This window comes from Aspergillus nomiae, assembly GCF_001204775.2.
Source record: "Aspergillus nomiae NRRL 13137 chromosome Unknown contig00028, whole genome shotgun sequence".
NCBI classification, from domain to species: Eukaryota; Fungi; Ascomycota; class Eurotiomycetes; order Eurotiales; family Aspergillaceae; genus Aspergillus; species Aspergillus nomiae.
This window is the reverse complement of record NW_015378083.1, coordinates 1-25,241: the sequence shown is the minus strand read 5'-3', so window position 1 is coordinate 25,241 and position 25,241 is coordinate 1. Positions and strand designations below refer to the sequence as shown.

Here is a 25,241-nt window from a genome sequence, read left to right as displayed (position 1 = left end):
CCGATCGGATTTCGGGTCTCTCCAACTGAAACTGCCCTACGATCGTCCTACTCCTTCTACCGTCCATTGATTTTTAGTATCGACCAGGTCTCGACCCCAGTGGTAGTGAGGCCCAACCAAAAGGGACAAAGAAACCCCACGATTATATACACCCGAAAACACTCATAGTCGTTACTTGTTTATATATTCCCATTATGCCTCCGTCTCTGAGAGAACAGTCATCGTCTTTTGTCCGACCATCCACGCGCGACCGCCCGGCCACCCGCGACCAAGGAGAAAACTCGCTGGTCGTTCCTAGTCGCACCTCCTCGCTTCACTCCCGTATCACCCAGCCAATCCCGTCACAGATGAACGCGAAACCGGCCCAGCGGACGCCCAAAACCTTGACCCATGCTTACATGGTCTGTGGTGTGGGCCGTGAGCCCTCCCAATGGGTGAGGGCGCCCGCCCCCGAGCAGGGAAAAATTGGCCATATGAAAGGTGCCGTGGGACAATTTTGGTTGCCGGAGATCCTGGGTAGCAGCCCCCGGTTGGAACAGGATAATGAGATTGCTAAGTCTTTGCACTCGGCAATGAGGGTGTGTAACCGATAAACTTTCGAAGGTGAACTTCTCCAAAAGGAACAAGCCGGCTGACAAGTGACAAATAGGCATGCTTCCCCCACGACGTTGAGATCTGCACAGGCAAGACCCAGCCTCACTGTGTACACCATGCTTTCGTTCTGCAGCAGGACTCCTCCCACACTCTCTACGGTATCGCTCTGCGGGTCTGGTCAAGGGCCGATGAGAAGCGTGCAGAGACCATTCGCGAGCTGCGCAAAAAGACTGAGCCGGACTTCTATGATAACCCGGAGGAAACCTACTGGATCCCGTATTGCTTGAGCTTTCTGTCGAGATACCCGTTGTACGACCTGTTGGGTGATTACCTTCGAGGCATGTGGATTCACTGGAACAAGGCCACAAACTTGTTCCACGCCGAGGAGGTGTCCCGAATCCTCAGCTTCCCCGCGCCTCGCCTCAACGACCTTGTTCGCATTGATATGAAGGACTATGCGTTGTGCTACCAATTCCCGTCATCCCCTACCGGGTTCCAGAACTTTGCCATGTGGCCCCTGTTCAATTGTTTGTCGATTCCGAACATTGTTGGGGTTATTGAGGCTGCTGTGTCACCCACTCGTCGCATCATTTTCGTCAGTCATTACTCTGCCATGTTGACTATTGCTGCCGAAACTATTCGGTACTGCGTTCGAGTCTATGAATGGAGTGGCCTGTATGTCCCAGTAGTCCACGCCCGTCACATCAAAGACCTGGTTCAAGAGCCGGGACCTTACATCCTTGGTGTTACGGCGGAGTGCCGGACTTTGTTCAACGCACCGAACGACGCTCTGGTTGTGGACCTTGACCGGAACTTCGTGCTTACTTCCAGCCCACCAAATGTTCTGACTCCAGGTCAGCGTACCAAATTTATCAACCGATTAACACAAGCTTTGAACGGCGATGTCTCCCCAGCGGGTGTGCCGAACCATCTTCGGTCTGCGTACGCTGGTGGTAAGCTCATCCCAGCTGGCCAGATCATTGTGATGAGAGGGGAGGTTGAGAGCATCCAGGATCCCCAATGGTGGAACCAGGATGCTGTAATGGGCGTTATGGACCATGTATGTGAGAAGCTGGGTCGTAACACAGGTGTCAAGGCCATTTTCGGCGGCTCTGTCAAGAAGCCCCTGATGACAAAGGTGTCCACCCGCCATCTCAACGAGATTGTGCGCGAGCGGAACCAATACTCCCGTGATGCTATGGAGGCTTGGCAAGATTTCATTAACCTGAAGGGCCGCATGGATACTGAGCTGAGCAAGGTTACCAAGCGCAACAACTTCTTGGTCGAGGAGTTGGAGACCTGGAAGCAGCAGTTCCTTAAGTTCCAGGCCTTCGCAGAGCAGCTCACCAAGGAGACCTCCGAACTCAAGGTCAAGATTGAGAATCACAAGCGTGAGAATCGTCGCCTTACTGGTCTCATTGATCAGCAGAAGGATGATGTGGCCCGCCTCACTCTTCGTTTGTCTGGCACTGAGAAGCAGCGGGATGATGCTCTTGAAGCATTGGTTCTTCAACAGGAGATTGCAGAAGAACTGGAGCGCGAGCGCAAACGTAACCAGCAGGAGCTGTCTTCCTTGCAGCACAGTAATACATCCCTGGCTCGGCAGCGTGATGAGGCTCAGCGGGTGGTTTTGCATCTCCGTAGCCTCATCAATGGACAAACCCATCATATGGAGCATATCATTCGCTCCATTGGTAGTGAGGTCGATATCTCTGAGTTGGCAGAACAAGAGGCAGTCGAGGAGAGCAAAGAATCCAAGGAAAGCAAGGCAGTTGAGCCGGCACTGGCACCGACACCGGAGCCTCGGAGACAATCGAGCACTCCTCGTCTTGACGATAACCGGGTGTCCAGGGTCATGAAGGACATGAGCCCCGAACTGGAGCAGCATCTCCTAAGCATTGGTAATGGGCATAACCGCTCTCTCGCTCGCCTTAGCATAACTGATGTTGCAGATCGCTACCTGCGGGATAAGACCGACGCGATCTCCGACATCATCCGCAGCATCAGCGAACAGTGTGCTGCCGCCGTGGAGGGCCTGCATTTGGCCCAGGATGCGGAAGATGACGAGTCAGATGAGTCCAACAAGACGCTTAATGGAAACAGATTGGTACCTGATGACCAGTCTTCAATTCGCGAGGGCAGCGAAATGGGCGACGTGGATAACTCCCTTCATGCCCACCGGGTCTCCAGTGTTCCTCCCACGCCAGACTTGGTGCATAACCGGTCGAGTACCTCGATGTCCATGGTGAGCAATTCAACCTTTCCGGAAAGGTCTAGCCAACAGTATGGACCAGGTGAGGTGCCCACCAGGATAGTTGAGGATGATGATGAGCACAGCCATGAGACCGATGGTCTTGATGACCAGACCGAGACCGGAACTCTGTCTAAGCAGACCAGCGAGGATCTCATGCGGTCGAGCACTTCACGGCTGGTCGTTTAAATTGCCCATCGCCCGATGATGCAACGCTAGTTTCAACGACTTTGACACGACCTCTGCTCCCACCATCTCAGTTAGAGCGAGTTGTGCAATGGCATTGTTTTGACTTTTGCTTTCGTCTTATTCTTTTCCGCCTTCCGTTTTGGATATTCCCACTGTCGCCTTTTCAGCTTTGGAGATCTATTTTCCCTGTCGTATTCATTTTATTATCTATTTCTTCTTCTATTGGCGGACTTGTTTTCTTCACGTCTGTGTTGGGATGGATCCATTGTCCCGTTTTCTTTTCTCCCATCCGCACCATTGGCGTTTTTAACTTCATTTCTTTCCGGGACCAAGTGGTCAGGACTTTTGTCTCTTTGGGTCAATTTCTTTTTAACGGCATCCCATGTGGGACCACCACACTCATTGTGTTTTCCTTGTTGTGGCACATACATTTCCTTTTGTCTATAGTTTCGAGAGGGGCTGCTTTGAGAGCTGCTGTAGTCCAGGATATTCTGAATTGGACAACGTCTACTTCTTGGTGGATTGATTGAATTCAAATTGTTTATACAGCAAATATATCTTCGTCTGTGTAGAGTAGTCATCTGTGAAGGCAGTTAAGCCAGTTTGCCAGGTACGAACGGGTGTCCCGCACTCAGTCCGCCGCAAACCGCCCATGCCTGTCCATTTACATAGCTGCTTTCATCACTTCCCAAGAAAAGGGCTGCCCGAGCAACCTCATCAGCAACAGCACCTCGCTGCAAAGGGTTCAACTGTCCGATCTTGCGCTGCGTTCCTCTTGCGCGGGCGGCGTCAAACACAGCTTGCGTCATGCCTGTCTCGATCAAGCCAGGGCAGATAGCGTTGATCCGGATACCGCTGCCCGCCAGTTGATACGCGCATGTCTGAGCAATAGAGACTACAGCTGCTTTCGACGCAGAGTAATCGGTCGAACCGGCATTAGAGCGCAAGCCGGCAACTGATGCAGTGCAGATGATAGAGCCTGAGGGATACGGCTTCGAGGCCGACGTCTGTTTCATGGCGCCGGCCGCATGCTTGACAGCCAAAAAGACACTAGTGAGACAGCCATCAGTACATGTCCTCATTTAACCACCGACTTAACATAAAGCAGACTAACCCAAGAGTATTTGTCTTCAGCGTCTTCATAAAGTCCTCCCCAGAAATATCTGTGAATATCTTTGGCTGACCCACAATCCCTGCGTTTGCAAAGAATATATCGAGCCTGCCGTAGCGCTGAAGTGCATCATCGACCACGGATTTCACAGCCACTTCATCGGCTGCGTCGAACTGGCGGGTGTGAACGTCGACAGCTGGATAGAGAGTTTCGATTTCCCGCTTGTGAGTTGCCAAATGTGTGGGGTCGTAGTCACAGATGTAGACGGCCTTGGCACCATTGTGAGCGTATTGGTGTGCGCTGGCACGACCGATGCCGGCAGGTGAGTTGGCTCCTGATTTGGGATTGCTTTGGTTAGCGCATGCTGCTGTTTGAGGTACATAAAGTCTCGGGGTTCGGTGTCCTGTAAAGGATATGCTGGACTCACCTGTTACGATCACAACCTTGTCCTTGACACGGCTATACCTCAATTAGCAATGGGTTGTGCATGCAATTGTTTCTCGGTTGAGATACACTTACGGGCCGACCGAGTCCTGAGCAACTTGTCTAATCTTGGGAATGCCTTCAAACGTGCCTGCGTCGGGGATGCCCTCCACCAATTGTTGGCTGAGTGCTTGGAGACGTTGTTTGGCAGCTCCGGACATCTTAGATGATTTAGTAATTCACAATTGCTGTACGTGAACTCCGTGGACCGTATTTGATCAGTAGATTAAGAGAGACAGAGAAATATACAGTTCTTGGATCAATGTCTGCGGCTAGGTATAGAGATAGAGCAAGATATACGCGACCAACATCTCGGGTGTCATGCCTCCAATGGCTCACTGATTAGCTCGGATATTGCTCAATGGATCGGTTCTTTTGCGGGGAGCCGAGGCTGTGGTCAGCTGACTTTCAGCAGGACAATTACATAATAAAAAACAAGAATCTGGTGAGTAAGCTGATCTTCCGCATTAGGACCAAACAGGAAAAGTCACATGCCCCGTCCCACGTCATGGCCAACGCTCTTTGCTTTGCTTAAACGCATTCCAGACTCTGCTTCTTTTATTTTATTTTCTTCTTTTTTGTTGCCTTCCTGACTGCCCCCTTCGTGAACCTTTTGTCGTTCTTTACTCTCACCTCTTCCGTTCACCGCAGTTTTGTTGTTCTTTTGGCTTTGTGGGATGATCTGCAGATTTCTACCCATCCATGAGACGCAGTCACGGCATCCCACCAGCGAAGGTACCAAGGGCTAATTAGATGAGACGACTATCGGAATAACGTACCGACATTCTCTCCTAACAGCCTCTTAGTGAATACAAAGTATACAGTTATTCATGAAGTCCGCAGGCCAATTCTCCGTCTGCTCAATCCACTTTGCAAAGAGTCATGGCGGAGTCTGATATCGAACGCCCGCAGCGTCGGTCATCGTCACGGACGTCCTCTTCTTCCCGTCACAGCCAAAAGCCTAGACCCGTCCGTACGAGATCTCAGAAACGACAGTCAGCTGCATCTTCCAATGCTACCACCACCGACCTTACGTCGTTTCCCTCCCTTTCTCCGGACCGTTCAGTGGAAGGATTTTTCGGCAAGCCTGCGTTAAACCGCGCCCTTACGAACGCGTTGTTGGACGACCACGAGAGCATCAATAGTAGTAGCTCGGGTGAGATGACTGGTCGTGATCGAAGAGCGACCCTAGCGAAGTTGACGAGCGGAATGCCGCGAACGTCTGGCCGTGCGGCTTTGTTTGACGATGGTGTTCCGGTCCATGATTTCCCTGGTGCGCTACATTTGGCGGACGATGCACATATTGAGCGGTTGATTGCTGGTACAGGGGCTGTGAAGTTGGTCCGGCAGTTTGCGCGCGATCTGGCTCAGCGCGATGCTGAGATCTCATCACTGAGACAGCGGGCTGATGCGAGGGAGAGAGAGTTGAAGAGGATGCTGAGGGAGGTTTCTGTCTCCAACCAGGATATTGAGCGACGGCTTTATGCATTGGAAAATTCGCCTCGGAAGGTTGAGAAAGAACATGATGATAACGGTAATGCGGACCAGGAAGCCGGTTCTACTGGAGTTCATGGGCTGATGCAGCAAGCGATGTCTGATGGAGTAGGCTCTCGCCAAGAGGAGTCGTTAGAAGCCACTGCGGCGCAAGCTACCGTTCGAGGCTTGCAACGCCTAGAGAGCGACGCCAAATCGGGCACCTCTAGCGTCGAATCGGGATCAGGAACTACACGGAAGAGACAAAGCTCTCTGCGGAATTGGCAGGATTACCTTTTTGGCAGCAATACAGGCAGTAAAAGAACTAGCCGAGCGAGTAGCATAATGACTGATGTTGGTGAAGTTGATGAAGAAGATACTCGGCGTCACCCGAATAACATGGCCCGCCGGAAAGCGCTTGACGAACAACTTTTCAATCCTCCGGATGAGCAGGTGAGCTCTGCGGGTGAGATTATCGGGAAACATGTGGCGGGGGTCTCGGTCAACGGGGATGATGCCAGTATCCATTCACGCAAGTCGTCAAAATCTGTATCGTCTTGGACAGTCAAGTTGTTTGCCGGAAAAGCCCAAGCAGGCAAGGAAGAGAACAACGCGGACGCACCGCGCGGCCGAGCTCTGTCAAACAATCGCGGGAGTATCAGAGGAGATCCTCCTTCCCTCCAAGCAAATTCCAAAGGAGGAATGTCGGCGGTGGCTGCCTTGAAAAGGATCAACAGTAACACGAGCATGCACGGGGCGCCAGGAAAATCGCCAAGTGGCCTGGGTGCGATAAACCGATCAAATCAGATAGGGCGTAGGCATGCAGCCTCAAGTGTTTCGCACGGGACAAGTTCGGAAACCACTGACAAGAACCCAACCAATCTCGGACCAGTTGAGATGGATGCTATCCTTCCGATGGAGTCGCGACCTCCGACCCTCTCACATATGTACAACAACTATCAACCTGGCGAGCTTCTGACTGACAGATTCGGGTTTATTTATGATCAGCGCCGAAAAAAGCGGCAGCGAGAGGCTAGTCTGCTCAAGAATAACAACAACCGGATAAGCATTGCGGAGACCCTGAACAGTTTTCGAAGCGATAACTCGGATGGCGATAGTGATGATCTCCAGAAGCAGCCACAGTCTACTGCAGAGTCTACGCGCTCGCCCATTTCTGCATCTCCTGAGGACCCGGAGGCTGGTAGTGTTGCAATCCGGAGGTGGCAGGACTACCTGAGAATTGCGACGGGACCCGCCGAATTGTTGTCTCATACGCCTTCAGCTGGTCCTATAGTGTCACTAACCGCAGGCGAGAGCCAGCCTCGAGGCCCTGGGGTTGCTGTCGATAAGCGTGGCTCGCTCTCAGTCAATGCGAATGCTCAGCCGTCGGCATCTACGTCTACTGTCGTTGCAGATCGTCCAGAATTCGCTGGCACATCGAATGATGAGCCTACAGCTACGGCAGCAAACGCCACTGCGAACGAAAATGAACCTGTGAAGTTGCTTCTGGAACAATTGACAGACCTCCACGACTCCCTGCAGCGCGACAGGAGCGTCAGGTGGAATGAGTTTCTCCGTAAAGTGCGTGCAGAGCGGAGGAAGGAGGGCGAAGCCGCTGCCGCTGCCGCTGCCGCTTCAGATCGGCCTTTGCAGTCTGTACATATGCCTGAGGCGTCCCTTACAGACGGCGAGGTTGTGGGAATTGCTGGCCTGGGGAACAAGGGCAAAGTCGGCCGTGCGAAGTGGCGGGAGTTCCGAACTCTTGTTCTCGGAGGAATTCCCGTTGCACTTCGAGCTAAGGTCTGGTCCGAATGCAGCGGCGCGTCTTCCATGCGTATACCTGGTTACTATGATGACCTGGTACAGGGTGTCGGTGGCAATGACCCCGATCAATCTGTCGTTGCGCAAATCGACATGGACATCAACCGGACTTTAACAGATAACGTATTCTTCCGCAAAGGCCCTGGTGTTACTAAGCTCAAGGAGGTTCTCCTCGCATATGCCCGTCGCAACTCGGAGGTGGGATACTGCCAAGGCATGAATCTCATTGCCGCGTCTCTACTTCTCATAACGCCGACTGCAGAGGACGCGTTTTGGATTCTAGCATCCATGATCGAGATCATCCTCCCAGAACATTACTACGACCATGGTCTTCTGGCGTCCCGGGCTGACCAGGTCGTGCTGCGTCAGTACATCTCCGAAGTTCTACCCAAGCTAGCCGCTCATCTTGAGGCGCTCGGCGTTGAATTAGAGGCATTGACATTCCAGTGGTTCCTATCCGTGTTCACGGATTGTCTCTCTGCGGAAGCATTGTATCGCGTTTGGGACGTAGTCCTATGTCTCAACGTCACCAGTGTCATCAATCCAACCCCAACTTCCGCCAATACATCAACGTCCAGCCCTCGAGATCCCAATGACTCCACCGCATCCCCTATCAAAGACCTCACCTCCGGCAATGGTGGGGGCAGCACATTCCTTTTCCAAGTTGCTCTTGCCCTTCTCAAGCTCAACGAGCAGCAACTTCTCACAACCTGCTCCACTCCCGCCGAGCTATACACGTATATCAATCACCAAATGACCAACCACGCAATCAGTATCGACGGCCTGATACAGGCCAGCGAGGCCTTGCGCAACGTCGTGCGTCGTGAAGATGTCGTAGAGCGCAGGGCAGTCGCAATGCGGGAGTTCGGCGCATACAATACGGACGAGAGTAAATGATTTTATTCCTTTTCATTTGATTACTATGTGTTCAACAATACCCGAAAGATACATCCCCTGTTCATGTTGCAGTCCCTTATGATACCACTTTTCTTTCCTTATTTCCAATAGACTGGCCTGGCTTCTTAAGATTATACGATCCTTCAAGTTTAGATACGTCCTTCCTTTATCATACATCACCTAGCACTCTTTCATTAGTTGTGATTTGACTTCAGTTAGCAGCAAGCGGGCGTGAAGCAAAATAAGATACCCGGTTGGCCTTTTTGCTTGAGAGCAGATGCATACCCACCCATTGTCACATACGAAATCAAGCATCAAAATAAGAAAAATCTATCCTTCCTAAGGCTATCCAAGTACAAAATCCTATCTAATACTAGAACAAAATACCATTACACATGAGAGAGGGGAATATAGTTTCAAAGAGAAAGAAGACAAAGAGAAGAAACAGGTCATACAGTCATAACACTCCTCTCAGGGGAGGAACCCAAGGCAGCCGCCGCAATCTCCCTCTCTTTCTTTGCACTGTCATCCCCAAACAATTCATCAATCTCCTCCAGCGACTTCCCACTCGTCTCCGGCACGAGTAGAAAAGCCCAAATCCCTGCAACAAAACACATCACAGCGAAGAAGATGTACGTCCGATACTCAATCTCGGCCAACATCGACGGCGTAATCAGCCCGATAATAAAATCCGACAGCCAAATCACACATGTCGAAAGCGCCACACCTTTCGACCGTGACGTCGTCGAAAATACCTCAGAAGGCAAGGCCCAACCTAATGGCGAATAGGAGACTCCGTATAGCAGGATGAACACAAACGCCATCGCCACACACGCCCAGCCGGCCGCCATATTGGCCTGCCAGTCTTTCGAGTACACGCCTGACAATACCGCGATGATAACATACGCTGCTGCCATCCCGAACGCACCGCCGATGGCGAGCGGCCGCCGACCGATCTTCTCAATGAGGAGGAAACAGATAACTGCTGCCACCAATTGGAGAACGTTAAAAACACCGGAGAGAATAAGCGACATCTCGGAGGATTGACCGAGAGATTCGAAGAGCGTCGGTGCGTAGTAGATGAAGGCATTGATCCCCGAGAATTGCTGGAAGAATGCGATACCGCAGCCGACGGCCGTGCGTCTCCAGGTTCCCTTTGAGAACAGATCGAACCATGACAGGATTTCGAGCTTCAGGCCCTTTGCGCCTGGATGTTTACGTTCCTGGACGATCTTTTGGAAGCGAACTTCCGAGATGATGCTATTGTATTCGATCTGGACGCGCTCGTCGGTGGCGGGGAGGTTGCGCAGTTTCGTAAGGCTGGTTAGGCATTCGGCATCGCGGTTCACGAGCGCCAGCCAGCGTGGCGAGTAGGGGAAGAAGTGGATTCCCAGGCCCAGGGCTGTGGCTGAGACCATTTGGAGGCCGAAGGGGAGGCGAAAGCAGGCTTCCCCAGCCATGTGGCGCGTTCCGAAGGTGATCCAGTAGCTATTACTACGCCTGCGGAGATGGAGATGGATTCGAGGACTAGGAGTGTGCCGCGCATATTCGGAGGAGAGACTTCGGAGATGTAGAGTGGTGCGCCCTGGTACCGGGGATATTGGGTTAGTGCTTGGTCTTCTTTCGTCTTTTGGGAGGGTGGGGAGTATGGCCTGGTTCCTAGGGCTTTGCTTACCATTGCTAAGGTGCCAACTCCAATACCACCGATGAATCTTCCGGCTACTAGCATGTCGTAGTTTACGGCAGCTGTCTGCAGAATAGCACCGATGTCGAAAGCCACCACCATAGTCGTGATCGCCCATTTTCTCGAGATGCGATCTGAAAGATATGACATGAATATACAACCGATAAAGGCACCCAGCAGCAACATTCCAGTCATCAGACCCTTCCCGAAGGAGGTCTCCGCCTTGGGAAACGCCTTATGGAACGGTTCCATCACATTGATGATGGAAATGACACCCATATCATATCCCATGGAGAACCCGCCCAGCGAGGCGAGGGTAGCCGCACCGAAGACATATTTGGAGAAAAAAAGGCCTTTGACGCCATTGGGGCCGTATGAAATTGCATCCGGATCGGCATGGGGATCTACAGTTTGATAATGAAGACCCGGTATGGCATCCTCGTCATGTTCGACTGTCGGGCCATCCTTGCGTTTGTCTAGATCGATCGAGCTCATGGTCGATGGGCAGTATATGAGGAGGCCCAAGTGTACAGTAGTACGTATATGGTATAGTATGGTACGTACAATAGGAAGAAAGAAATGAAGAATAAGAAAAATTACTCAATTAGGAGCGGCAAAGAGAGGATTGCCTGAGGATGGGGGAGGTGGCGCGTTATAGCACCGTTGCGGAGTACCTTGCCCTTTTTTCGAGTCTATCCCGAAGTTATTCGGCGTATTTATATCTACTATCGGCTATCGACAGGTGAAGCTAGTGCTACGGTCCGGCTTGATGCATGTCGGGACAAGCCTCAATTGTGACGTCGTTCCCAACACGATCATTTCCCAGACCGGGCCCTCAACGGCAAGATTTCCCACTTTCAGGGGAGGGGGAGTCTAGAGTCTTGACGTGAGATGCGGAGTGAGGCCGAAGGTCGGGGGGTCTCCACTTCTCGCAGGTCTGCCTTTTTGGCCGATCTTATAAGTTACATCAAAACCCGCGCCCACTGCATTTCGATGGATTACTACCCAATGACCGTGAGGAGAGAGGTAGGGGAGGCGGGTATGGCTGCGGCACTGTCATTCGACAGGAATACTCCTAGAACCTAGTATTCTCTGTCTCCGCTACCTATCAGTGATGGCAAGGATGTGCCCCGGGATGCCAAAACCCCAGAGTTTCTCGACCCCGGACCAATCTGGAGGTTAAGGTTAAGTTAATGCAATTTCCCCGCACCCGAGTGGCCCACGCCTTAGGGTTGTTCTGATCACGCGGGTCGCAAAACGAATCAAAACGAAGCAAAAGGCAAACGATGGATGCGGATGAACGAATGAAGAAGACTTATCCGGAGTTGCTCAGAACTCAATAGAAAGAGGAGACAAACGACGCGTCTAGTGGTTTGTGTGCACGTCCATCTTTCAACGCCACGTGATGCGCATGCGGGAAATGATGCCATTCCCATCTTCTATCTCTTTCCATGTTGGTCCGTGTGGCGGACATTATTGCCTCCCTCTGCTTTCTCAAGACGCTGAGAATTGCCGGTTTCGGTGGGAGATTTCGTACCCGGCATTGATGATGTCAGGGTGAAGTTTGCATACCTCTGCCTTACGTTACTTGGGGGAGGTATATGCATTCATTCTACATTTACACTGATTTGAGTTGGTCGGTAATCGTTTATTAAATCAACAGTTGGCTAGGGGAGTGTGGCATATTATGATAGACAATGTATAGATGCATCCATTGTGTCCACAAAGGGGGACTACAACACCATGTTCCTTGGAATCACATCGCACCAGACTCGCCACGCACTCGTGTTATTGGGTGCATAGACAGTTCATGTGTTTCTTATCATGCAACAGCGATGCAAGTGAGTCGACTATAGATTCAACGGCCGAGATAGCACCAAATTAGGAAATGAGTTACATGTCGGTAACCTGGGCTTCTTGGGCCCACCGGGAAGCCGGCGGTGGTTCATGAATCATTAGGCGACCATTCTATAACACAGTTGCATTGTGCATATGCTTTCATGCTACTAGGATACCCCTAGACTATACAAAGCAACTACGAAGCATGCTAAAGTATGGTGACAGGTTATGGAAGACCGCTGGGCAGTCCGGACCGTCGTGGACCTTTCCATTTTCATATCGGTTGAATGCATACTTCTGGCAACTATTCATGGCTACAGGATGCCACAGGGTGTCCATTATTGTGGCAACCGGCTATACAAACACAGAAGGCTGTCCCGAACTGGCGCAATTGCTAACGAGTGTTGAGGTACGGAATACCACAGAGACATAAGGCACTAAGTCTAAGGCGTACATTTACCACCCCAACGATTTCCAATAAAGTGCTGCGTACGGCACATGTGAATGATGAGAAGAAAAGCTTTTCACCCGACAACGTGGCAACCTTAATAATTCCTTCTTCCTCCAAAGCTGCCAGATGCCCGAGCGTTATCGGCTGAGACATTTTCGGCTTCTGAAAGTTGATACACCGCAGCAGGGTTACGGAGAAAGGCAATGATTGAGAGAGTTTATCTTCCCGTCCACAGGTAATGCCGCGTGGTTTCTGTATGTCTTTAGACTGATACGGCAATGATCTCGCAGCTCGCATTAGCTGATGTGAGTGTCTGGGAACTAAATATCATTCCCTTATCTGGAATGTTGAACGTGGGGAGTCCTCTACACGAGGCTGATGGTTCCCGGTTTTCATCAGATTATAGGTAATTTTATATTGTCTCCAAGTTATTACTGGGTCTGTTATAAGTAAGTAAAGGGAATCCTTCATATCTATATAAGGGGGTGTACAAAAGAGATAACAGGATAGTTAACGGCGCGTGTTGGAGAACCAATCTTTTCATAGATTAATTGGCCCTCTTGGTAGCCAAAATATATTTCTAAAATCACCATTTTAGTCGGCAATTTTCTTAAAACAAGGATACTAATCTAGAGTCTACTGCATCTGGCAATGTTGGAAAATCACGGGAGGCCCTTGATGTTCAAAAAATATAGGTCTTTTGCTGGGCAGATATCAACCTCATTCCAATTAAAATCCCTTCCTCTTTGGTAAAGCAGTTCGAGAGAGAAGGTTGCCAGACGTGCAACAGATTTTTGACTCTCGATCGCAGTGTGGTTAAATCAGTCTACAGATCACCAGAGCGGGAACCAGGACTATACTATACCTTTCTCCCATGACTCTTCTTCATTTAGCTGTGTACCATGTTTTAGGTTCGGGGATACTCTTAGATTTACTGATCAGCGAATAGAGAATACAGGCACATACTTCGAGATGCTTGTTCAGCCTTTGCATGGGCTTTATTTTTTATTGCCGCCCAGTCAGCCTTGTCCTTCGATGCGGGGCTCATGTGATGGCCTCACATACGGGGGACTAAACGCGATCTTAATGCAAGGCTGCCAAATTCAGCACTCCAGCAGCTGAGACACAACAATTCGGTCATTTGGGAGTCAGCCATTCCTAAGGGTAAGTAAGCATATAAGGCCCTTACTCTCAGGGGCCATTCTTTCGCAATGGCCACACAAGCCGATACCCTATCTAAAAGTCGCAGTGAATATACTGTAGGATGGATTTGCGCGCTTCCCAAGGAGCAGACTGCGGCAATGGCCATGCTGGACAAGAAGCACCTAGATCTACCCCAACCATCCAACGACCACAACATATACACCCTAGGATCCATCGGCAAGCACAACATCGTTATAGCCTGTCTACCGAAAGGCAGGTACGGCACTAATTCAGCCGCAACTGTCGCTACTCAGATGGTACGGACATTCCCATCCATTAAAATTGGCCTCCTGGTTGGCATTGGCGGCGGCATCCCACCTAAGGTCCGACTCGGTGATGTAGTGGTTAGCACACCCGTGGGTGGATTTCCTGGTGTAGTCCAGTGGGACATTAGCAAGACAAAGGACGGCAACTTCGAGCGGACAGGGTCGTTAAATAATCCACCAACATCACTTCTCACTGCCTTGACGGAGCTGGAGACGGAGCATGACTTGAATGGGACAAAAATACCTGAGTTTCTGGACGAGCTAAAGCTGAAGTGGCCAAGGCTGGCACCGAGGTATCTAAAATGTGATTCCTACGAGGACCCTTTGCACATTCACGAGTTCCATCATAGCCAGAGCAGATGGAAAACCATATTGACTCTCTGGGAGATGATCTTGGCACTTGTCACATATCTGTTCGGGTGGCGGGAGTTTACTCCCAGCCAAAGTAGGCCCGAGCAAGTGGCAAGCAATGCAATGGACACTATAGGTGATGGGGGCCAACACAAGCCTAGACATGTTCGCGTGCACTATGGGTTGATCGCATCGGGCAATCAAGTGATCAAGGACGCTATCTTTCGAGATAAACTCGACCGTGAGTTTGGCGGTCACATTCTTTGCGTCGAGATGGAAGCAGCGGGACTTATGAACAACTTCCCATGCATCGTCATTCGAGGAATCTGTGATTATGCAGACTCACACAAGAACAAGGAATGGCAGGAACATGCTGCAACTGTGGCCGCGGCGTTTGCAAAGGAGCTGCTAGAATATGTGCAACCGCCTGATGTTGATGAGTAACGTCCAGTGAAGGAATTTCTTGGCCAAAGTTAGTGGGTTTCAACCTGTCTTGTCAGATGAATATCAGGCTTCTAGTAGAATAACAGAGCAACTACTAGCGACGGGTAGAGTCAACCCGGACTTCAGGGACAGCGATGGGCCAACACCGCTATCATTTGCCTTGCTGAAAGGGCACGAGTCAGTAGTGGAGCGGCTTGTGGCGACAGGTAAAGTCGACCAGGACTCCAAAGGTAGTAATGAGCAGACACCGCTGTCCCTAGCTGCGGAGCATGGGCATGAGGCAGTGGTAATGGTGCTGCTCAATGAATGCGTTGATCTGGAGTCCAAAGACACTCTATGGGCTGAAGCCGCTATTGTTGGCTGCACAGAATGGGCACGAGGTAGTGGTCAGGCTTCTCCTCGAAAAGGGAGCTGATCTCGGTCCAAAGACTTTATATATGGACGGACGCCTTTGTTGATGGCTGCAGGGGACGGACACGAGGCGACGGTTGAGCTGCTGCTCGATATGGAGGCCAAGGCCAAGGTAAAAATGACTGCGGCCGAACGCCATTGTTCTATGCGACTAAATATGGTCATGGCGTGGTAGTGAGAGCCATTCTTTCCAACAGCGTTGTTGACCTGAATCAGACAGACCACTATGGTTCGACACTGTTATCAATAGCGGTACGTAACTCTCATGCGGAAGTGGTAAAGGCCTTAATAGCTACTGAAACCGTTGTGTGTGACTCTCGGGACCATTTTGGACGGACCATATTTTGGTGGGCCAAAAGGTGTGGCAACAAAGATATCGAGAAGATGTTGTTAGATTATGCAAAGAAGAGAGGAATTTCATTTTGTGACAGCGAATATGGTGAGATAACGTTGATATTGCATGACCTGACATTGAGATGGTGTGACGTGCGTACTTTAACCATTCCAAAAGACAACGCCGACTGTCGATGTGGTATCTGCAGCGGAGGAGATTTTGAAATTTGCACAGAGTGCTACGGACTTAGGGGACGTTGTTTGCGAGACGATCATGAAATGACACGGGTAAAGGTTTGATAATATCACTAGTAGATGATAGATCAGGTTTGCGAAGGTCTTAAAAAGAGAGTTTACGAGTAGAGTGGTAGCAGTATTGAATAAACAGCAATATGTCCCAAGCTACAATATTTTGATGGCACCCTTTCGGGCTGCTATCAGACATGTTTCTATCATATCATACAACAGGTACCAATATGTCCCAATATAAAATACCTAAATGAGGTTAGCGCACTATCAAAGGCCCGTGCACCACCATCAGCGAAAACCTCCAAAGCATTTCCTAAATACAACACCAACATCCAAACCACACCATGCCCCGCGTCCCCACAACCAGGGAGGTTGTGCCCGGTGCACCCGTCAACATCATCTTAAAGGCTGACCAACCAACCGGTCGCACCGTCTCGGGCACCATCGCCGACGTGCTCACCCGCGGCAACCATCCCCGGGGCATCAAAGTCCGGCTCACGGATGGCCGGGTGGGGAGAGTGCAATCCATGGGGACCGGGGGTTCGTGCCCTCCACCCGACCCGACACAGGGACAAAGGACAAGAAGGACTACCTCCGAAGCAGAGCTTCCTTCGCAGAATATCGGTCTAGATGCATATATGGTTAGTGCAAGACCGCGGCGGGGTGCACGTCGAGATGAACCTCAACAACCCGTGCTCGATGGTTCGGTAGTGACTTGTCCTGTTTGTGGGGTGTTTGAGGGCGATGAAACTGCTGTTGCGCATCATGTGGCTGGGCATTTTGCGGACTGATGTATTGGGGCTTTTTGGGCTGAGCTATTATTTGAAATGGGCTGATTACAGTTCGGGTCCTTTTGGACGAGTTGAATGTTTGGACCCTGGTAATAGCGTATTATAGATGGAATAAATTACAGCAATGGTTTATTATCAGTATATTTACATTGGCATTACTTTAGTAGAGTTTGATAAGTGCATGAGGTATCACACAGCATATACAGCACGTGCTGCTCGTCATGACATCGCGGATTCATGTGCTCTCCTCCAACGTTTCCGATAACCCACCCATATTGGCGGAAGACAGGCCACGGTCACCGCTAATTACCATTAGAATCGCCGTTTCACGAGAGGAGGACAGCACTAACCAACAACACATTCCACATGGCTCCAAATTGCAAGCCAACGCTATTCGCAACCACATATTAGCCTGAATGATCGCAGACCGCCAAAAAATCATATATGAACGAGATATAAGGCTCCAGACCTGGTTTATTGGGCCTAGGATATTATTTCCTGCCGTAGATGCATGGATTGCTCGGACGAGAGAAGATGCGATCTGATGCTTCGTCAGACATTGATCTCGCCTGTAGTTCTGCAATAGAGGTGAAAAGGGCAGTGTTACGATTATCCACCCCAGCGCGAATATTCCAACAAGACCCGCTTTCTGCTTTTTGGTTGCCGGGAGTTCAAATAGGTGTCGGGTTGGGAGAATGACGACTGTGCGCAAAAGTGTCAGTATGAGATAATTTACTTCACTCTATGGGTCTGCGCATACTCATCACGTCCGATAGAGTGTCTAAGGCTGTCGTGCCATAGAGCTTGCCTGGCTCCCTAGAGATCCCGGAGACGCAATTATCTGTGGTAGGTCAACAAACCATTTACTAGATTAAAACACAAGATGGCTGATGTTCTGCTACCATTGTCGATTGAGAAGTTAAGGCCGAAAGGCAAGCATCCGAAGAACTGTATAAGAAAACACCCGACGAGATTCATTACCGTGAAGCCGAAGACGATATACCAGCTTGATGAAATTGCGTCAGGAGATGGTTAGTTCATCAACACGAAAAGTCGAATGGCATTTTCACAACATACCCTTCCAGATAAACTGGTATTGGCAACATAATTGGCCGAAGAAAGAAAAGCATCGCAAACTTCACGCACCACACCGTAAGCCAAAAGATGATGAGAGAGGCCTTATTTCGTTAGCGGATGTTAACCTGTGCAGGAAACTGTCTACAGAGCAACACTACCTACAAAAGAGTATCGGAGCACCACTGTCACATCTTCTCTCAAAACCGAGCTTTCCGACAGAGCGTGCCCAAAATCTGTGCTGTTTTGCGCTACGTTAAATGCGTCGATATATGGTGAAACAGCGGCCGTGTGGATTGCTGTTCCAACCGAGAGAAGAGCAAATGATGAAAAGGCGAAGTAATCGTCAGCTTTCAGGCGCTCGCGAATAGAAATTCTCGAGATAATACGAAGGGTCATAAAAATCAGGGCAATCAGGTAAAGACCCCAATACAGGACCTGCGCGGAGCAGTACGATTAGCGTTACGGTTCAACTGAGTCAGGACCTCAGGGGTGCCGCTACATAGTCTGGCCATTTCTCCATCCCCCGTCTCCCTTGGTGTTCTCAACAATTGCGCGTACAACAATTCATCTGTAGCTGATGTGATTGCGACAGGGAAACTGTACGATCTCTGTGTTCTTTTGGCTGATCATCTCCGAGACATTGGGGAAATGACAGGGTCTGCACGCATGCCATGACAATTGGCTGTATGTCTGGACTCTGAAGCAGCCACTAGTAGCTTTTAAGTAAAACTGGGGGAACACGATGTCTGGGGAAGCTTAAAATCAGTGGCTTACTACAATCGACATTATTCGCCGAGTCAGCAAGATGGTTGAGAGAATCTGAAAATAATCGGGTTTAGGGGTGGCAAAGCCACATGATGACGCAGCCATCGTTCCTTCGGGCCCATTCTACTTTTGCTCTCAGGGTCAATCGATGAACTACCTGGCACTTCTATGGCCCCTGTTATTTAGGGGATCTTACAGATACTCTGTTCGATGAGAAATTCCTTTCTCAGCGACCAGTGTTGTGGAGACATATTATATCTCCTTCACTGGCATGAAAGCATATTTATCCTGCCACCTTCACCCCAAACAATGCGATCGCTCAGGCAATCAATCCTCCTGCCTTCCAGACGCAATTGAACTAGAAAATGTAGAAGAAGGCAGTCGTAGAAGCTATGTTGCGCATCGCTCCACTGCGTTCTACACGCCGGTCTATTCTCCGAGGTTCGTCTATGGATGCGTCCTGTCAGCATCCATTGGGGGACTTCTCTTCGGCTACGACACCGGAATCATTTCAAGTGCCCTTGTCGTATTCCATAAAGATTTGGGCCATGACCTCAGCAGGGAAGAGAAGCAACTCTTGACTAGTATTACCAGCGGCGGTGCTTTTGTCGGAGCATTGATTGCGGCTCTCACCACGGATGCGGTATGTTGCCTCAATCACCTTGCCAGCTTGAATGTACCCAGAAACGAACCTAACCCTGCTTAACAGATCGGACGAAAAATGGTCCTAGGACTCGGGTGCATCTGGTTCACCGTAGGCTCCGTCGTCGCATCATCCGCATACTCAGTTGCCCTAATGTCCATCGCCCGATTCATCATCGGGGTAGGCATGGGCCTTGAAACCATGGTACTCAGAACACCCTACTCCCTCATAATACAGTCCCTAAGACAATCCACAGGTAACACCACTCTACATCTCTGAGCTCTCTCCTGCCTCCCGCCGTGGCCGCATGATCACCGTCTACTCGCTCGGAGTAACAGGCGGCCAAGCCCTCGCGTACGCAATCGGCTCCATATTCAGCCTCGTCTCGCAAGGCTGGCGCTATATGTTCGCCTTCGGCGCCATCCCAGCCCTAATCCAAGTCGCGCTGTTCCCCATCTACCCCGAAACGCCCCGCCACCTCATCTATCGGAACCAAACAGCAGACGCCATAATGGTGCTGCAGCAAATCTACCCACAGGCACCCCCTTCCGACATCCAGACCCTCGTCCAAACCATCCAAGACGACGTCAATCGCTCCATCTCCTTCGACCAGGGCATCCGGCGCGCATGCTGGTCCTGGAAACAGCTGCATACCGTCCCCTCGCATCTCCGATCGCTCATCACAGCCTGCGGCCTCATGGCGCTGCAGCAGCTCTCCGGCTTCAATTCGCTGATGTACTACTCCGCCACGCTCTTCAACATAATGGGCTTCTCGAAACCCATCGAAGCGGGCCTGATCGTCTCCGGGACGAACTTCCTCTTCACGGCCCTCTCACTGAAATTCGTAGACCTGGGTCGTCGGCGCCTGCTGATCGGCACCGTATGGGGGTTACCAGTTGCGCTGGCGATGGCGGCGGGCGCGTTCTCGAAGATCCACATCGACACGAATCTAGAGCTCATGGCCACGCCGCCGCTGTGGGCGAAGATCCTTGCCATCGTTTCGTTTGCGGTGTTCGTGGCTTTTTACGCGATCGCGTTGGGCAATGTGCCATGGCTCGCTAATGAGTTTCTGGCGCTGGAAGTCAGGGCCGTCGGGACGGCTATGTTGACTATGGTTTGTTGTACGTGGGGTTCCTTTCTTCCTTCCTTGGTTCTTGCGAGCACAGTGGCGTGACATGCTGACTGGTTCATGATAAGGGGGCTCGAATATTCTTGTCTCGGCTACTTTTCTTTCTCTGGTGAGTGCGATCTCGGCGTCCGGTACGTTTGGGCTCTATGCTGGGGTTTGCTTCGTTGGGTGGGTGTTTATTATTTTCACGTATCCGGAAACGGCGGGGTTAGGGCTGGAGAGTGTGCGACAGGTGTTTGAGCATGGGTTTGGTGTTCGGTATGCGAATCAGCTGCAGGGGCTGCGGTGGATAGATGCAGAGATGTGAGCTTGTCATTTTTGTTTGTCGATGTATATAATTTTCATGTTGCTGTAGAACTCTCTACGAAAGGCTTTATTTGCTTTCTTTGAGAAACCTGGTGTTGCTATATCAGGGGCGTGTTCAACTCGTGATAAGAATCATATTGATTGTTCGTGCCAATATATGGTTAACATTGATGGATGAAACTTCTCCAAGTATCTAGCGTCCAGTCATGATATGCACCAGTGCCAAATTCCATGTAATCATCAACAAAACGCCTACGTGAATATATGTCATTTCCTTTCCAATAGGGCTGGGGGTCAGTGCAGCCATCCCTGTCGGTAAATATGCGTACATCGACATGTTGGCTGATTTTTTATGTATTAATCTCTGCGGTGGGTATCGATAGCCATACCGTCAGATAATGTGAACAAGATTGAAATTCCAAAATCGCGAAGTAGATCCCAAATTTTTGAAACACTTTACCGCGCAAGGGATTCTGGCATCCAGAATCGACCGCTGTCAAGGACGCTATTCAAGTCGATATGATCCATGGTTGGTCGCAAGCCAAGGTCCATCACGTCGCGCGCGACAGCCTTGATCTGGCGGACGATGGCCTGGGAAATGGCCCACGTACGGCCGAGAGACTTGAAGACCCCGATCGTGAGCGTGAGTCGGTCTCGACTCGGATCGGGCATTTGTCCGGCTTTCACGGAGCAGGCAGCCAGCTGCACAATAGAGCTCATTACTAGAGCACAGATAAAGAAAGGAGTGTGTTTCACGACTGGCATGCGAATAGACGCCAACGAAGAAATTTCACTGGCCGCCTTCACAGCCTTCATCGCATGTGCATGATGCGAGAACGCAGGAATGCTGCAAGGGCCATGATGGCCACAGATGACTTCCGCAGCCATCGCCGGCGACGACAGCAGATCGGATCTTGGGAAGTGAAGGTAGATCGCCGCACCGTTGACGACCATGGTCGCCTGAAACATCATCTCATCGACCGATCCATCCGAACGCAGCAACTCAGATTTAGATTCCGGCAGGTGGTGGAACCAACTGGTGATCCGCGCGTCGATAGCTTCCACATGGTCCTGCTGGCCTTCCACCATGTCTTGTATAGACACCACTCGCCCAAGGATACGAGCTGCTTCAATACGGTATGTGAAAGAGGAGAAATCTCTCTCCTCATCGGCGAATACACGTTCATCGAACTGCGCAATGGTCGGGGCAGGTGGTGGGACCAATCCGTCCTGATATATACGTTCCTCACAGGGCAGCCCGACCTCCGGCACCACCAGACCCGTGCGAGCGGTTCGCTGGAGTCCAAGTGCAGTCAGCATGTTCTCGATAATGTACAATTCCCACCACGTACGCCTCAAGCTCTCCTCTCGCATCGGGTCACCTTCGTTCATTGTCGTTGCGTAGCTGTGATTGTTTAGGCCCAATTCAAAGGCGATATCTACAGCCGTAGCCAGACACTCTCCAGCCTCGGGTCGCTCGTTGCGCGAATGGAGTACAATGGCCAGTAGCAGAAGCGCCTGAAGCTTCTCTATACAGGAATCCTGCTTCATGACGGACGACATTACGTTGGGTCGGTAATTTTCGCTGGAGGCGGCCGGGGTAAAGTGTGAACCGATAAACTTGATGACATGGTCGAGGTATGGTGGGACGTATGAGCGATACAGATAACGAAGGGGAGGTAAAATGGGATGGGACGGATGGAAATATGTGTAGTAAATATCGATCAAATAGCCATCACCGGGGACGGTGGACGAGGAGTCCGGGGTAAGCGGCTCGTTGTGTAATGGGACGGGTTGCGAGGAGCTGGACTTCTCGGTCAAGCCGGGGCTTCCCGAGGATGGGGTCGTCAAGGTGGCGGTTGGCATGTACTGGAAGCCGTTCTGCAGGCCGTTCCAGTCGGGAGGAATGTTGACCAAGCCAACCGACTGGGGGTCAAAGGAGGCCGCCAGATCGTCGGCCGTTTCATCGGGGGACGGGTTGGCACGGCGTTTCTTTGACGGACCTTTGTACCCGCGGCGCGAAGGAGTATATTGGCACTCTGATCCGGTGGCCGCACAGCGGCCACACACAGGAGTTTTCCCGTCACATTTAAGATGCTTATGCCGGCAGAGGAGGCAGGCCAGGAGCGAAGGGCCAGCCTTCGGAGGCCCCGGGTTTTTCGTCGCGATAAATGGTTCGTTCATCGTGAAGAACTAGCTAGAAGCATGAAATTGATCAAATTTGCTAGTTAAATCCGCCGATATGATTGAGGAATGGGATAAACAGAAATCAATTAGCTCCAGCACCAATTGATGAATAATGAAAGAAGAGGTGACACTTTGTGTAATTGTGGCGTGAGGCGGGGAATCAAATCACTTTTTTTTGGTTGGGGATGGGAAAGTTGACCAACACACAAAGAGATGGGGAAAAGGGGCGGATGGAGGGGGAAGAAAAGGAAGGGAGTACAAGAACTGAAGGAGAGACTCGGAGATGCACAAGAAATAGGGACCACCAGAGAAAGGGAAGAACAGGTGATGAAGATAAAGAAAAGAAAGAAAAGAATCATTAGTCAGGGGAGGAGAAGGTCGAACATGGAATATACAAAAGCTCTCCAATCAGATGCGAACCTGGCCTTAGCGCTGTTGTACTTTTTTTTGGGGCAAAGCAAGCTGTATGTATGTATGAAGGTATGGTTACGAGGTGCAGCCCATGGACAACGGCGTGTATCTTACACCACAACGCACATATCGTCCTCCCCCCACACACACACACACACTCGGCCGAAGATTTGCTCCAACAATGCGATATGGTGGATATAGAGGTTAAATTGTACCCGGATCAATCACATCGGAAGACCTCAAGTGAAACATGGAAAATAGTCCAAAAAACCAGTTGAAGAGCAACTCCGACCAACTTCACAGCGTCAGAATGTCAGAAGGACCTTGAAACGGGTTTCAGATTAGTCACCCGTCGCTGACGGATCCCATCCGTTGACGCCTCAGGTACCCAAGCCTAACTCAATGAGGAACCAACAAACAGGTGTCACTTGCGACCGGCCGATCTCGACCTCCGCCCAGCGACCTAGGTACAACAAGTACATACTATCAACTCCCTCTTCCATATCTATCAACCGCCCGCCCCCCATTGGAGCTTGGTCCTTCATACCCACTTGGAGCTCAAAAGGCAGGTCTTTCATAATGTACCAGCACCCCTGCACCACTATCAATGCTATCCAAACTGCAACGATGATCCTACAATAACTGGTTACTGACGTGGCTTCTATAGTAGCAACCACGCCGGCTTCGTCTTGCGACGCATCATACCGACCATACATTCCCTTCGTTCTCGAAGAAATCAATTGACCTTGCTTTCTCCTTATACTCCCGGTTTATAACTCCCCCAACCATCAAAATGATTTCCGACGACGATCTCCACCGTCTTGCCGTCTTTCTCGGCTCCTGCGCGATGATGATGATTGTTCTCTACCACTTCCTCGAAGTCAATGCCAAAGATACTGGAGTTGAGGGGGCAAGTGAAGGGAAGAAGCCGGCCGCTGCGTCTCAGGAGTCAGTTGCTGCTAGCCCTTCGACAGAACCCGCAGCGGTTGCGGGCGGTTCGTCAGCCATCGGAGAGAAAGACCGGTAGTGGCTATCTTCTTCATTTCTCTTAGCGTATTTTCTTTCTTTTCTCGTTTTGATACGGTTTGCCCTTGGTTGCGGTGGTGAAGACGGCACAGGCGCGACGATGATGGATACCCCTATGGCCTAGGTTGGAGCGATAGATACCAGCAAGGACAAGCCAGTACATGATCCCCATGGATGTGATTACGTTGGTCCCTGAAATGCATCACTATTGCGCAACTCATTAGGCGATTAAGTCTTCTAGCGATGGTAAACCGCCTTGGAAAGGGGTTAAAAAAATAATGTACACAGAATATTGGAATCGCAACCAGCCGAACGCCACTTCCTGGAATCGGCACCAACTCTGTGCGATGTAGGATAGGATACGATTCCAAGAGATGCAATGGGGTATCACGCGTATGTTCTAACTATCGATTTTCACTTCGTAGACATCCTCCTCGTTGCTCACTCTCTCATTCCGGGCGGGAGTAGCCAACTGACATCCGCCGGGATCCAACCCAACACCAATCTGTTCTTTGAGCCTCTGGACCGCCTTGAAGATTCCCTGGGCCTTGTCACGCTGTGTATTATGCCCATGCACGAGATTAAATGCTCGGATTGAAGTTTGATGAGCTGGAAAAATAAGCGAATCCTCGCCGCCCGCTATATGGGACTCTGGGATAGTCGAGGGAACCGGGCTGTGACCAGCTGTACCTTGAACTAAAATCATAAATCAAGTATTAATAGTCAATCTTCTAGATCAAAGATCACGTTGAAAAGCAATCAGCCAGATGCTTTCTCACCAGTTCCAGGCACTGATGGTCCATCACCTAACTTCCAGGCAATGGAATCAAGATGAGCACCTCGAATGTGCTTCACT

General features: G+C 50.7%; 10 protein-coding genes across 10 annotated transcripts; 6 read left to right on the top strand and 4 right to left on the bottom strand.

Annotated features, from left to right (window-relative positions):
• Nucleotides 1-165: 165 nt before the first annotated feature.
• ANOM_003180 (DENN (AEX-3) domain protein) lies at nt 166-3,034 on the top strand (the record flags this gene model as incomplete). The annotated part of the gene is made up of 2 exons (XM_015548437.1): nt 166-578; nt 650-3,034. Exons 1-2 carry the CDS (start codon nt 195-197, stop codon nt 3,032-3,034), a joined length of 2,769 nt encoding a protein of 922 aa, XP_015410506.1. The 5' UTR covers nt 166-194.
• A 593-nt stretch (nt 3,035-3,627) lies between these two features.
• On the bottom strand, nt 3,628-4,789 carry ANOM_003179 (SDR family NAD(P)-dependent oxidoreductase; the record flags this gene model as incomplete). The annotated part of the gene is made up of 4 exons (XM_015548436.1): nt 3,628-4,084; nt 4,149-4,479; nt 4,573-4,604; nt 4,665-4,789. The coding sequence occupies 4 exons, from the start codon at nt 4,787-4,789 to the stop codon at nt 3,628-3,630; spliced, it is 945 nt and encodes a 314-aa protein (XP_015410496.1).
• A 541-nt stretch (nt 4,790-5,330) lies between these two features.
• On the top strand, nt 5,331-8,819 carry ANOM_003178 (TBC domain-containing protein; the record flags this gene model as incomplete). The annotated part of the gene is made up of 2 exons (XM_015548435.1): nt 5,331-5,363; nt 5,472-8,819. 2 exons carry the CDS (start codon nt 5,331-5,333, stop codon nt 8,817-8,819), a joined length of 3,381 nt encoding a protein of 1,126 aa, XP_015410500.1.
• A 449-nt stretch (nt 8,820-9,268) lies between these two features.
• ANOM_003177 (sugar porter family MFS transporter) lies at nt 9,269-10,998 on the bottom strand (the record flags this gene model as incomplete). The annotated part of the gene is made up of 2 exons (XM_015548434.1): nt 9,269-10,404; nt 10,521-10,998. The coding sequence occupies 2 exons, from the start codon at nt 10,996-10,998 to the stop codon at nt 9,269-9,271; spliced, it is 1,614 nt and encodes a 537-aa protein (XP_015410490.1).
• A 3,006-nt stretch (nt 10,999-14,004) lies between these two features.
• Nucleotides 14,005-15,472, top strand: ANOM_003176 (ankyrin repeat-containing protein; the record flags this gene model as incomplete). Its single annotated transcript, XM_015548433.1, has 2 exons — nt 14,005-15,053; nt 15,166-15,472. 2 exons carry the CDS (start codon nt 14,005-14,007, stop codon nt 15,470-15,472), a joined length of 1,356 nt encoding a protein of 451 aa, XP_015410489.1.
• Nucleotides 15,473-16,394: 922 nt separating this feature from the next.
• ANOM_003175 (YwbE family protein) lies at nt 16,395-16,841 on the top strand (the record flags this gene model as incomplete). Its single annotated transcript, XM_015548432.1, has 1 exon — nt 16,395-16,841. One exon carries the CDS (start codon nt 16,395-16,397, stop codon nt 16,839-16,841), a length of 447 nt encoding a protein of 148 aa, XP_015410492.1.
• A 235-nt stretch (nt 16,842-17,076) lies between these two features.
• ANOM_003174 (uncharacterized protein) lies at nt 17,077-18,353 on the bottom strand (the record flags this gene model as incomplete). The annotated part of the gene is made up of 4 exons (XM_015548431.1): nt 17,077-17,543; nt 17,602-17,657; nt 17,988-18,019; nt 18,081-18,353. Coding segments are annotated over 4 exons (825 nt in total), but the record flags the coding sequence as incomplete, so codon positions are not given.
• A 601-nt stretch (nt 18,354-18,954) lies between these two features.
• Nucleotides 18,955-20,756, top strand: ANOM_003173 (uncharacterized protein; the record flags this gene model as incomplete). The annotated part of the gene is made up of 4 exons (XM_015548430.1): nt 18,955-19,326; nt 19,393-19,530; nt 19,583-20,447; nt 20,524-20,756. Coding segments are annotated over 4 exons (1,608 nt in total), but the record flags the coding sequence as incomplete, so codon positions are not given.
• A 461-nt stretch (nt 20,757-21,217) lies between these two features.
• On the bottom strand, nt 21,218-22,945 carry ANOM_003172 (Zn(II)2Cys6 transcription factor; the record flags this gene model as incomplete). Its single annotated transcript, XM_015548429.1, has 1 exon — nt 21,218-22,945. One exon carries the CDS (start codon nt 22,943-22,945, stop codon nt 21,218-21,220), a length of 1,728 nt encoding a protein of 575 aa, XP_015410493.1.
• Nucleotides 22,946-24,152: 1,207 nt separating this feature from the next.
• ANOM_003171 (dolichyl-diphosphooligosaccharide--protein glycosyltransferase subunit 4) lies at nt 24,153-24,983 on the top strand (the record flags this gene model as incomplete). Its single annotated transcript, XM_015548428.1, has 2 exons — nt 24,153-24,354; nt 24,811-24,983. The coding sequence occupies 2 exons, from the start codon at nt 24,153-24,155 to the stop codon at nt 24,981-24,983; spliced, it is 375 nt and encodes a 124-aa protein (XP_015410495.1).
• Between the last annotated feature and the right edge of the window lie 258 nt (nt 24,984-25,241).